Source organism: Perognathus longimembris, chromosome 11 (genome assembly GCF_023159225.1).
Source record: "Perognathus longimembris pacificus isolate PPM17 chromosome 11, ASM2315922v1, whole genome shotgun sequence".
Classification (NCBI taxonomy): domain Eukaryota; kingdom Metazoa; phylum Chordata; class Mammalia; order Rodentia; family Heteromyidae; genus Perognathus; species Perognathus longimembris.
In genome coordinates, this window is record NC_063171.1 from 67153849 (window position 1) to 67167418 (window position 13570).

The 13570-nt window shown below is 52.6% G+C and overlaps 1 protein-coding gene across 1 annotated transcript in view; it reads right to left on the bottom strand.

Annotated features, from left to right (window-relative positions):
- Smyd3 (SET and MYND domain containing 3) overlaps positions 1 to 13570 on the bottom strand; it is a 442737-nt gene that overhangs the window by 72416 nt on the left and 356751 nt on the right. The window contains exons 6-8 of the mRNA XM_048357512.1: positions 8948 to 9015; positions 8322 to 8424; positions 839 to 949 (exon numbers count right to left, since the gene is read on the bottom strand). Of these exons, the coding sequence (XP_048213469.1) occupies positions 839 to 949; positions 8322 to 8424; positions 8948 to 9015 (282 nt within the window). The remainder of the gene's footprint in view (positions 1 to 838; positions 950 to 8321; positions 8425 to 8947; positions 9016 to 13570) is intronic.

The following is a 13570-nucleotide window of genomic DNA, read 5'->3' on the forward strand; positions in this document are numbered from 1 at the left end:
CACGCCAGCATTCCAACGAGCTGACGGTCTTTCTCTCAAGGAGTGAGAGCACTTACTTCTGTCCTCAGAGACTCGGATTCTGATTGGCTCCTGAAGTCACAGGTAGCCAGAAGACTGCGTGAGCAACGTGCCATGCACGCTGAAAGATCTGATTGTGAGCCACTCTTTTCCTTCCTCTACCCCACAGGCATAGTGCCGAACCTTTCTGTGCGGTTTCCTAATTTATTTATAATTATTGACATTAAATGAGATAATGATCACAAAAGATGTCTAACACTATAAGCAGCCTTACAAAAGCACTCCAGCACCAGATAACCCAATTACACACAAAATCCAAGTAAAGAGGCTCAGAATGAGGAGAGCACTTGAGTCATGTGAGCACGGCTCCATCTTTATCTTATGGCATTTATTTTCGCTCTTCTTCCTTCGTTAGAGAGTAAACATTGCTTAGAAAAGGAATCTCTATGTGATAAAGCACTTCAGAAGAAACCCTTGTGGAACACATCTTACAGAGATAAACTTGGTAACACCTGGTGTTTCTGAGCCACGCTGTTACCAACTGTAATGGAATCCAGCTCTCTCACTATAGCACAGCCTTGGGCCTTCTGTATCCTTTAATTACATGTTCAACGACTATATTCCCCAACACTCTAAGCCCCACAGAACCTCACCTGTGCTTACAGCTCAGCCCGGCAGGGACAGAAGTTCCAGGACAAAACAAGTACCTAGTTCATGCTCCCCCACCACACTCGGAGGGTCCTTTGCTTTTGATTAACGCAACCAAAGCCTCTCTGGCAGGTCTTGGAGAAGGGCTCCCGTCTGGCTCCATACACCTTACCTTGTCTTTGGTCTGACAGCGGATGCAGTCACACTCGAAGTAGTACTGGTCCCTCAGCTGCTCCCGCCGCTCTTCGCTGGTCATGAGCACGTCCAGGTAGCAGATGGTGAGCTGCAGGACCAAGAGGAAGTCATCACACAGCCGCCGTGCTGGCTCCCACTGGTGGTCACTGGCCCTGCTACTACTCGAGTGGAAGCGAGAAGGGACCACGCACCACGCAATTGTGCCAGGTTTTGGTGCACTTCCTTTCAATCTTTGTTCAGTGTGAACATGTGCGCACACACGTCACATATTCAGTTAGAAGAACTCAGCTTGTGGCCTCTGTATTTTTTGTGTGAATCACACCTTTCTTTCTCCACTGAATGGTAAAATTACTAGGAACTGTTGTATGTTTGGGACTACCCAGGTTCAGCTGTAAATTCTCACGGTTGGCTACTGGAGAAGCCAAGTCCATCCTGGCAATCAAGCGGGTGGCAGATGATGCAGCCAGATTGCTTTGAAATCTAAAGCGACTTCACAGTGCTGCCTGGAATTCGGTGGCACCCTAATGTACTGTCATTGAAATGAGAAGATCTCTTGTTTTCTGGGTAAAAAAGTGTGGGAGAATTTGCAAGGAGAACAAGTTCTGTGTCAGAGTGCCCTTGCGGACGGGGGTTCTGATGGTTCACATTCAGTAACTACTCCCTACCGCAGAGGGTAAAGGAACGTACTTGGAGAACACCGCAAGTGTCTCTCCAAGGTCCACCTTACGTCACAGGTCTCTAGGCAACCTTGTGATGTTGGCTTCACCTGACTAGATCGGCAATGTACTGAACTATATTTCAAACGACCTAGACTACAATGTATTTCTCCCACAATCCCATCTCAAAGCCTATAACTCCCCTCATGTTATCCAAGCTGCAACCTCAAAGTTATTGTCGACTTTGCTCCTGGTCCAGCAAGGAACTAGATTGGGATGGTCTTAAAAGTACAGTGAGAACCAACCACGTGTTACCTTTTCCAATGCACTACCCCACTCAACTACCATCATTGCTTACCTGTGAAATGCAAGTCTCAGACCTGGCCTCCCTCCACCCCCTAGTACCCTGCCCTCCATCCTCTAGCCAAAGTGATTCCTCAAACTATAGGCCGGCCCAGGGCGTCCTCAGTTTGACAGGCCACAGCAGCGCCCCCTAAGGGCCAAGTCCTTACAGTGGACTCCATGCTGCACTCCAAGTGTGTCCTCCAGTGGCGGACCACCAGCCCCAGCCAAGTAAGGAACTGCAAAGTCGGAATGCACAAACCCTTAGACTAATTTGCTCTTACCAAGCAACTTTTTGTGAGTCTAGAACTAAAACAGATTTTTTTCCCATTTTGCTAATAACTCACTTAGTAGTTTTTATAACCCTAGTATGCAATGAATCAGGGGAAAATGTGGGTCTCCCATCTCAGCTAGTTAGAGAAATGGCAGCCTCTCCTAGCCTAAGTCTCTGGATTCATGTTCCCATCTCTGGGAAGCATGGTCCTGGTGTTCCATGGGCCAGTCTTCTGGCTGTACCCACAGTCCTACCTCAGCCTACCGGTGTTACTATGGTGACCTCCCATGTCTTCTTTCTGCTTCAACCAATCTCACCTTTTTCAATGAGGCCGAGCCTGTCCCCCTATTTAAAGTGACAGTCTGGTTCCCACCCCACCCAGCACTCCTAAATTCCCTCTCTCATCCTTGTTTTTTTTTCCTTGCAACATATATCAGCTTGTACCACCCTGTATAAATCACTTTTCTGCTTTGAAACAAAGTAATTATGGGGATGTGTGGTGAGGGAAGAGGGGTGTTGTTAGAGAGGAAGAGAGGGGGATTATCTGCTAAGGGAGCTGTCAAAATCTCCCCCAAGCAAAGGAGGCACTCCATGTGGTTTTCCTTAATCCTGAACAAAAGCATCTCAAGTCCACCAAACATGATGTTTCATGTCTGTCATCACACAGGGCAGAGAAGGCCATCCCCGCCGACAGAACCCGGCTCCGCGCACGCGGCAGGGAGGACGGGAAGCCTGCCGGCCCACCAGGGCCATCCCCAGGGGCAGGAGCCGCAGTCCGACCGGGCTGGCCGGGCCTACGGAGCACAGCCAGCCACGTGACCGCACCACGCCACGCCGCGGGCTCTCTCCTGGGGCAGCGCGGCACGGGGGCGCAGGAAGGAGCAGAGCCAGGCTCGAGCCTGAAGCTGGTTGACAGTGACGTCGTGCCGCACACTGCTGGAGCCAGGGAGGAGCCAGCAGCACAAGGAGCTGCCTTGGCCGTCAGGAGAGTACAGGAAAGCAGACCCCCATCAGTCAGGACGCAGGAACCCTGCAGTCCCCAGAATCACCCTCTCGTGCTTGACCTGAAGCCACGGCTGCCTGAGGCCAGGGAGCCATGAGATTCGGCAAGCTGCTTTGGTTTCTGGAGAACACGGGGTTCCTCCTGGGAGCAGCCACTTTCTGAGCACAGTCTGTCACCCAGCATGGAGCACTGCACACTCAGCTCCCATGGGGAGGCCCCGCGGGTCCCGCCTCCTCCGCAGGAGGCGAGCACGCAAATGAGCTGAGCCGTGTTCCCTCCAGCCCAGGGGCTCTGAGCCATGGCCCCTCGGTCAAGGCAGGCCTGTCAGACAGGAAGCCACCGGCCGGCCCTCGGAGGATTGTGCCACGAGGGCCAAATCCCACGAGATGGTGAATGGGCAGCAGGGGACTGGGCACTTCATTTATCACCCACAAACGGCCTCCACAGCCTCTGTCTCCTGGTAAGGGCCTGTGGCCATTACCTGGCCTACACAATGGCTTCTAACTAGCCCCCCTGCTGCCTTCTGTCAGCCTTCCATCTTCTCCACTGCTCTGCAGTCTTCCGAAGCCCACGTCTGATCAGGCCATTTCGGGCCATGAAGACTGCTGAGGGTCTCTCGCTGCCTGCCAGCCTGTTTCCCTGTCCCCTCCTCGTCCCCGGCGGCTCCATCCGGCCCCAGTCACCACACGCCCGTGGCTGCACGTGGCGTGGCCCTCGCCAGCCAGGGCAAACTCCTTCTCCGATGCTGCCTCCTACTCAGAGAGCCTTTCCCTCAGAGAGCCACCCTGCCACCCTTTCACACCACTGAGGTGTGCAAAACAGGCCGGGCCAACTATTTTCCTGGAGTATCTGCTCACTGCATGCAGGATCCATTCTGGGGATCAAACACTCCAAACAAAGCCAATTGATCAGTTGATATTTCAATGGCACAACGCTAAATTCCACAAATATTAATGCTACTGACCAATGCCATCTCCTCACTGCAGCTCTTGTGGAAAATGCTGTAAATAATTTCCAACATTAGAGTATTATTAAAAAAAACCTTCCTGGACCCAACATTAGATTATTATCAAAGAAATTTCCTGGATCCAATATTAGAGTATTACCAAAGAGATTTTCTAGATCCAACATTAGAGTGTTACCAAAGAAACTTCCTAGATCTTAGAGTATTATCAAAGAAAATTTTCAGATCCTACATTGGAGTATTACCAAAAAGACTTTTTCTAGAACCAATGTCAGAGTAACGTCAAAGGGATTTTCTAGGTCCAACATTACAACTTTCTACATCTTAAACATGATGCTTACGTTTAAAAGCAACAGGAACTCTTTTTGTGAAATCAGCTCCCCATCTATTACTAGATATATAATGAAAACAAATTAAAATGATTTGAACTAGGTTTTGTTTCTAGAATTACAGTGTCACTGTCATCAGCTTTCCTAATACTGGCTCTGCACTGAAAAAGGTCTTTGCGAAGTTCCAGTCCTTAAACACAGACCTCACTGTCACTTTCCATCTCACACGTTCTGCTGACGTTCTGGGCATTACACTCTTCAGATCCCTCATCCTGAGCCACCATCTGACTCCAGATGACACACAGTCATTGTCCCCTCCGGCCTAGAGGTCACCTGGCCTCCAGGCTGATCAACTTGGTCTCAATCCTGTCCCTACACAGAAGATAGCGTTAGTTTAGGCACAGTCCCTGTCCCTGAGTCTCCAGTGGCATTTCCTTGCCCATTCTCCACCGCTCTACAAAAGCTGCCTGCGACACACCAGCCACTGGCATGCAATTTCCACATGGCCAAGCTGCGTGTGAGGCCCCTGAGCCATCTCCACCGACCTGGGCCTCCGTTCCTGCTCCTCTGGTCACATCCCACTGATGTGGGCCTCCGTTCCTGCTCCTCTGGTCACATCCCAACTCTGCAGTCTATGGACATGAACTGCTTCTCATGTGCTCCACTCACTCAGCTCTGGGCTCCATGTTTTTGTCTACAATGAGCTCCCCTGGCTCACCCTGCTTTCACTTCATAGGCCTTTTCACATTGGGGAGGTCACTTCTCTGCAAAGCATCCTCCAAGTCCACCAGTCCTGCTCCTTACTCCTTTGTGGGCGCACCGCTCTGAACCTTACCAAGGCCCTGTCTTACGCACACCGTGGCGCGGCTTATTCCATCACTGTTTGCTGCTCCTGTGCCACCTCCCACTGGAGGCAAGGCTGGCTCCTACTCATCTCTGTGCTCCTCAAAGTTTCTTTAACTGCTCCCCAGCAAGCTCTTAATGAGTCTGTCCAGTGACTTCACAAAACAGATGGCTGAGTAAAGAATCCGACTGTCCTAATTCTGAAACACGTCAGACAAACTGTCATCAGATGGATGCACTGATATGTCTGATTCGTGCAAATCACATTGGTCTGGAGGGACGTGGCTCTACGGAAAGAAGGCTGACTACACAGACAATGGCTTTAGCAGCTACAGGTTCTTCTAGCCGGGTATTTCCACACAAGGGGCCTGGACTGTCCAGCACTCATCCCTGATCCATATTTTATACCAGACCACTAAATGTATTTCACAGCTGATCCCAGTTCTGAAAGGGCAGCCATTAGCAACCAGCATGAGAGCCTGGACCATATCACAAATGTCTCTGCAGGAGGCAGAGGAATGAGGAGACCAGAACATCAAACCAACACAGAGACTTGACAACTCAGCATGACAATGAAAACCCTGAAACTGCAAAGTGTTACAGATGCTGCTGGTCTGAAAGGAAGCAGTCCAATGGGGGGTCCAAAAAGATGGTTTTATTAAGAGAAAACAGGAGCTGAGAGATTTCCCAGGCCACTTCTGCAGTTTGTAGCTCTCCCTGCGTGAGATGTCTACCTCAAACGGGGACAGAGTGGCCTTCCAGTTCCTTTCTTTCTGGGAGTTATGACACGTGCCAAACAACCTCTGGTAGTTGACAAGTGGCTCCGAGATCTCATTCCACCTCTTGTTTTGTCTTTACCAAGCCATGTTCACTTACTCAACAAGCACGGGCAGAGCCACCTGCTTCAGGCGTCCAGTCCTCTTGCTCGGACAGAGCTGAATTCCAGCACTCACATCCCATGGGGCACGTTACAACTGCGCTGCCCCGAGCCGCCAGGGCCACGGGCAAAGCTGCCGCCGCCGCCACAACTCTCTCCTCCCTCTCACTGAGGCTTCTGCTCGCCCAACAAACAGAAAGAAGCTCTGCTAACCAATGCCTCAGAACGTCCTTTCTCGTGGCCGTCCCTCTCCCTATCTCTGCCTTACAGGATCGGTTTAAATGTAAAAAAACACAAAAATCTGTTTTGAGTGGTGGTGAGCTGGGACTGGAGACCATGTCTTCCTCAATGATCAGCAGCTGAGTACAGGGAGGAACTGCTCCATCTGGAACTCCAGCAGTGCCCCACTGAGGAACACTGCTCGTACTGCCTGCGTGAGTGTGCACATGTGTATGTGGGTGTGTGCACCGTGTGCACCTGTGTGCACACATGCATTTGGTATTGTGTTTGTTGTGGTGCCAAAGATTGAACCCAGGGCCTGGCACACATTAGGCAAATTCTCCAACTCTCCATTACCAAGGGTCAATTCGGCAGACGGGATAGGGACCTTCTGACTTGAGGGTCCTCCTGAAGCTCACAGCTGAACAGAGAAGTTGGCAAAAGACTGGGATTGGTGCCCACTAAGAGGAAGGCCTGGAGGAGCACGGCTCTTGCTCAACCTAGGAGATCAGGAAGGGCTTCGCAGAAGGGACGGCATCTGAGCAGCCTCGAAGGGCACAGAGTACGACAGCAGGTGACTAGTGGGCAAGAAGGCCAGCTGAGCCAAGGGAACGCCGCCCGCCACCGCCATGGCACGCACTGCAGAGGGAAGGCAGCTTCGCGTGCTTCCGCAGCTGGCAGGAGGGAGCGGTCCTAATCACTACACAGACCACAGCATCTGAGCTGGCTGAGCCGCAGGTCTTTTTGACAATGAGCAGGAATGTTTTGCTTTGGACAAAAATTAGACTTGCTGGGTTGCTCCACAGATAGGAAGAGAAGATAGGAAAGGAGTAAGAAAAGCACAAAAGATGGGCTTGTAAAGTATATGAAGACCAGGAAGCCTCTGTCTCAAAACACACTGATCATTTCTGTTTTCCTGTCTGCTTGCCAAGTTTTCTTTCCAGTGCGAAGGGCGGAAGCAGTGCTCGCGGGCGAGTACTCTAGCGCCGGGCCTCTCCCCAGCCTTTGCTGTGTGCAATACGGAGATTAATACATCACTCCCACCGTCACAGCCACGCCGCAACCTGAAAACAGGCAGCACTGCCCCTTTTCACCTGCCTCACAGTGGTGTCTTTGGACCTAGAAGAATGAACCTAGCTTCTCCGTAGCACTGACAGCTGGGCCAGTGCACTTAGTACAGCGGCCCTAAAAGCAGGGAGCTTGGCAGGTTGCTGTGTAAGAGGCAGCTACACATGGAACATCATTGTGGAGGGAATTTCATGAGACCCAGACCCCTGTCTCTATAAAATATGGTACCTCCGAGTTCACGTTTTATTGTCTGAGTGCTGCACAAATGCAATCAAAGCTTATGGCCCTCTGTTTCCCGTGCAATACATATCTACGTTAGCAGATTGGAAGGTAGAAGGAAACTGGTTCCATAAAGCACGAAGGTTCTCCACCAAAGGAGGCTGGCTTGGCTGTCCACAGTCCAGCGGACCAAGGCGCATTTGCCACTGCGAAGCCTCTAGTTCCTCGGGGCCTCTGCTGAGCCCAGCACTTTTGTAAAGACTCAAAAGCAAATTGTACTTGCTTACTCAACATGGAATTTAAAGTGCACCATCACCTTTGAAGTGAGATCAGTGGCTAGAGGAGGAAGTTAGTAGTTGTAGGGTGGCTAGCCACAGCCAGCCGCCTCCCTGCCCTCGTAAGAGGACATGGGAAGGAGGGGAGGAAGTCACTGAGCTACTGCCAAGGATTGGGTTCAAGGGCTCCTGTGCACATAAAAGATACCTCCCACCCCCACGTCCCATGTACATGCATCTGTTGTCATCTGCATATGTGACGGTTAAAAACATACGTAAACAGCCATCTAAACCCAGCGCGGACTGTGTCATGGCGGAAGGACCAGATCTGCTGGGAGGCCCTGGGGCTTCGGTAGGCAAGGGGCTGCCCTGGCAGGTGCCTCCTTCTCACCTCCTCTCCTGCCTTGATGTCCCGGACCGCACGCAGCAGGAGGTGGGGCCCATTGAACACAATTGAGCAGTTGGGGTCGCAGCTGTGGTTGAGCAAAGACATGCTGAGGGAAAGAAAAGAGGAGATGTCAGCGGCCAGAGACAGACTCCACGCCGTCCCCCACGAACGCAGGGAGAAGACACATGGAATTTATGTTTGGGCCCTAGCAGCACAGAACAGCACGGGTGGGGTGACGAGCGCAGCTCAGGCCCAAAGGAAGGTCAAGGACAAGGTCACAGAGGGCAGGGCCAGTCGGGCCGGTTCTCCCCTGGCTCCGGCAATGTGGCCCAGAGCATGCTAACTGCAGGTCTGGTGAAATAATCATGAGCGTCAGCCTGGAGGTCGATGGGGGGACGTGGGGGGCAGCCAGTCTCTGCAGCCCAGCACCCTCTGCTTCTTACCCCAGCCACCCACGGACAAGCATTCAGGTGTGTGTGTGGGGGGGGGGGGGTCTTCCCTGTGCACAGCACAGAACCTGCTGCTATAAACCTGACACTTTCGTGCCTTCTGGGCTCCGGGGACGTCAGCTGCACCCCCTGTCTGGCTTCCTCTGGAAGGCTGGGCTGGGAGGGAACCGTTCTCCATACCTGGGGTACAGGCCAACGCCAACCTCCTGCATCTCCGCATTGCAGATGGTGAAGGAGTTGCAGATCACCTGGAAGAAAGGGGACAGTCACATCAGGCACAGCCCGCAAGAGGCGAAGGCCTCCGGGACCCGCAGAGGCCGCTTGCTGACGTCGTGCCCAGGAGAGGAGATCCAAGCCAACCCAGGGTGCCCCGAGAGCTGCAAAGTAAGCTCCGGGGCAAAGGGCCCTGCAGAGCAGCTGGAGTGTAAGTGCAGAAGCACTGCCACCCTGGGGGAAGGCAGAGGATCTCCACAGGGCTCGGATCTCAGCCTCCGGAGCAGCTAGGACTACAGGAGAGAGCCCCCGACACGCAGGTTACACACACGCACTTCCAACAGACACCAGCTGTGCATGGCACGACACAGGCAGACCGCCACCGGAGAACGACGCACGCAGCCAGACCCCCACGGCGGCTCTTTGAAACGGGAGACATTTGCTGGGGTGGGGGAAGATAAATCTTAACACACGCTTTCACGGATCATCAGAACTTTAAGGAAGTCATCTACCAATGAGGGAAAAACATGTCATTTGCTAACATTTTAATCAAATCAAAATTAATTTTCTCTTTAGTATGAAGCAAATCGAAGACTTTCCCAGAATGTGTTTATTCTAGTGGAATTCCTTAAGAGGAAGAACTAGCCGGGGGAAATAGCGACTCGGGGTCTCCCTCAGGAGATGCTTCTCATCCCTGCATGAAGAGGCCTTTTCTTCTCCTTTGGCACACCTACCCCACCCCGGGGGACTCAGCACTCACGCGCCCCACACAACCCGCAACAGGCACTTGAGGGCAGAGGCCGAACTTCAGCGGTGCCTGTTTTCCCATAGAAGTCACTAAGACACGCAGGTCAAATCTGAGAATACCCGGGACAGGGTCAGGGAAGATGCTAGAACTCACAGGCGCTTTAGATGTGGAGGAGGGAGATGGAATCTGGCACCATTTAAAGAGGGGTGGGGAAGTGATCTGCGTTACTCAGTGTCGCTGGCTGCCGCCATCCTCTCTCCTGGGTCTAACTCCTGACCTCGGCTTCGGCCCTACCGCCGGTCACCCAGACGGACACACCGCTCTCCACCCGCAGCGCACAGGGCCCTGCTCCATCTGCTCAGTGTCGAAGACCGGGCACACCGGGCAGAGAGAAACGCTTACCGTGCGTGAGCGAGCGTGCGCCGGCTCCACGCCCGCTCCTTTCTCTATGAATGAGCGAGTGTGCGCTGGCCCCACGCCCGCTCCTTTCTCTAGGAGTGAGTGAGTGTGCGCTGGCCCCACGCCCGCTCCTTTCTCTAGGAGTGAGTGTGCGCCGGCTCCACGCCCGCTCCTTTCTCTAGGAGTGAGTGTGCGCCGGCTCCACGCCCGCTCCTTTCTCTAGGAGTGAGTGTGCGCTGGCCCCACGCCCGCTCCTTTCTCTAGGAGTGAGTGTGCGCCGGCCCCACGCCCGCTCCTTTCTCTAGGAGTGAGTGTGCGCCGGCTCCACGCCCGCTCCTTTCTCTAGGAGTGAGTGTGCGCCGGCCCCACGCCCGCTCCTCCCTGGCTTCTCCTGAGCCTACTCCTTATTTTCTCTATTCCTTCTCTTTTTCCTGTTGCCACTACTACCGGTCTACCCCGCATCTCAGTCCTACCCGGTCTACCCCTCATCTCAGTTCTAGCCGGTCTACCCCTCATCTCAGTCCCAGCCGGTCTACCCCTCATCTCAGTTCTGCCCGGTCTACCCCTCATCTCAGTCCTACCCGGTCTACCCCGCATCTCAGTCCCAGCCGGTCTACCCCTCATCTCAGTCCTAGCCGGTCTACCCCTCATCTCAGTCCTAGCCGGTCTACCCCTCATCTCAGTCCTACCCGGTCTACCCCTCATCTCAGTCCTAGCCGGTCTACCCCTCATCTCAGTTCTACCCGGTCTACCCCTCATCTCAGTTCTACCCGGTCTACCCCTCATCTCAGTTCTGCCCGGTCTACCCCTCATCTCAGTTCTACCCGGTCTACCCCTCATCTCAGTCCTAGCCGGTCTACCCCTCATCTCAGTCCTACCCGGTCTACCCCTCATCTCAGTCCTAGCCGGTCTACCCCTCATCTCAGTTCTACCCGGTCTACCCCTCATCTCAGTTCTACCCGGTCTACCCCTCATCTCAGTTCTGCCCGGTCTACCCCTCATCTCAGTTCTACCCGGTCTACCCCTCATCTCAGTCCTAGCCGGTCTACCCCTCATCTCAGTCCTAGCCGGTCTACCCCTCATCTCAGTCCCAGCCGGTCTACCCCTCATCTCAGTCCTAGCCGGTCTACCCCTCATCTCAGTCCTAGCCGGTCTACCCCTCATCTCAGTTCTGCCCGGTCTACCCCTCATCTCAGTCCCAGCCGGTCTACCCCTCATCTCAGTCCTAGCCGGTCTACCCCTCATCTCAGTTCTAGCCGGTCTACCCCTCATCTCAGTCCTACCCGGTCTACCCCTCATCTCAGTCCTAGCCGGTCTACCCCTCATCTCAGTTCTACCCGGTCTACCCCTCATCTCAGTTCTGCCCGGTCTACCCCTCATCTCAGTTCTACCCGGTCTACCCCTCATCTCAGTTCTACCCGGTCTACCCCTCATCTCAGTTCTACCCGGTCTACCCCTCATCTCAGTTCTGCCCGGTCTACCCCTCATCTCAGTCCTAGCCGGTCTACCCCTCATCTCAGTTCTGCCCGGTCTACCCCTCATCTCAGTCCCAGCCGGTCTACCCCTCATCTCAGTTCTAGCCGGTCTGTCTACCCCTCATCTCTCAGTTCTTCTCCGCTCCGTAATGTAACCAGTGTGTTTTAAAATTTGATTCACTAAGTTCCAGCCAATTCCCCATCTATATTACTCCTAATTCCATGTGCTACTCTTTTTGAGCCGGTGAAGAGAAAGTGTAGCTTTTGCCTACGCTCATTTTTATTAAGAATGTGGAGTCTAGTCAGCAGTGCCTCAGTTAGGAGGAGCATTTCAGGGAATGTTTGACACAAACACTGACAGCCTTGATGGACAGGAGATAATTCTCAGGTTTTTCTTTATAATTGCAAGAAGAGGTAGGAAGAAGAGGTAGACAGTATTTCCATGAATGTTCAGCAATAATTGAAAGGAACTGTTCTGGTCTTTCTACCAAGAAGTAAGCAAATGGAAAGTCTAAAAATAACTGTTAAATATTTTTATAATATTAACTTTGTCGAGATAGTTTTCTTAGGAAATTGTACATGGGAAAATACTAATGAGTGAATCTGTCATACCAAAGAATACATAGGAAAACATACCAGTAGGGTTATTTCAATAAAAATGAAAACAATCAATAGGGGAAAAAAAACCTTAAAAACTTCAAGCACGGTTATTGCTTTTAAAATAGTTGCCATGGCATGAAGCTAGAACACAAATGTATTCTTTTTGGGCCTCAAAGCTGTTTACTCTTTGTAAGTTTTCCTTGAAAATAGCTGAATCTTTGTATCACGATGCCCTTATGAGAAGACCACAAAGCGGTGAGGTTGTATAGACAAGAAAATCCCAAGAGCCAAAGCCCCGTTCACGGGCGCAGGCCTTGGATCCCGAGCCCGACACTCCGCGACAGAGAAGACTCCAGCGTCAGTCACTAACAACACAACATGAAGAGGCCTCAAGGGCGGCAGCGGATAAGTGAGAAATGCACTACATGAAGGAGGATCTCCACGGTCTGCCACCCTACAACAGCACAACCAAACAGCCAGAAGGAAGCTGAGACTCCGGCCCGATGGGAGAACTGCGTCCCCTTCCAGCCCTGCCTGGGACAGCAATCGTGCTCCGGCGTCAAGAGCTGTAACAAGATCACAGCACAGAGAGAGAAACGCGGTTCTGAGCAGGAAGGTGAAGGGCCTCCTGCACCGCCGCTACCATTTCCGTGTTAGCCACCTGAGTAGAATGTTTGGCACCCGGAGCTTCCTGTCAGAGCTGAACGGTGAGCTTGCTGTTCTCCCCTTCCCTAGTCCTGTGCAGGGATTCCATCAAGTGGGAAGATGGCAGGACCTGACATAGCTGACCCCACATTCTACTCGGGTACATTTTTCTCCTCTGGAGTATGGTGTTTTCTTCAATACAAATTAGTTTGGCCTTTTCAATCTTTTTCTAGCCACGGAGGTGAAGGGTGTGCAATCTCAAGGGTAAAAGCAATGGCTGAGAAGCAGGCTGGGGAGGAAGGCCAGCGTGGAGGAGCAGGCGTAGCGTTCCCCAAATGCTTCACGACCCTCGGGGACACGCTCCCAAGAGGTTTATGAGGGGAGGAAGAGGGGAAGTAAAGCATCTGATTCTGTTCAGATTTTTTTTTTGCCGGTCCTGGTGCTTGGACTCAGGACCTGAGCACTGTCCCCTGGCTTCTTTTTGCTCAAGGCTAGCACTCTGCCACGTGAGCCACAGCACCACTTCCAGCCTTTTCCATATATGTGGTGTTGAGGAATCGAACCCAGGGCTTCGTGTATATGAGGCAAGCACTCTACCACTAGGCCATGTTTCCAGCCCTCAGTTCAGATTTTTGAAAAGCAATACCTATGACAATCATTCTGTCCCTGATCAGGAAGGTGCTGGGCTGTCCTCAGGGACCAAGGACTGTGCCTGTGGCACGG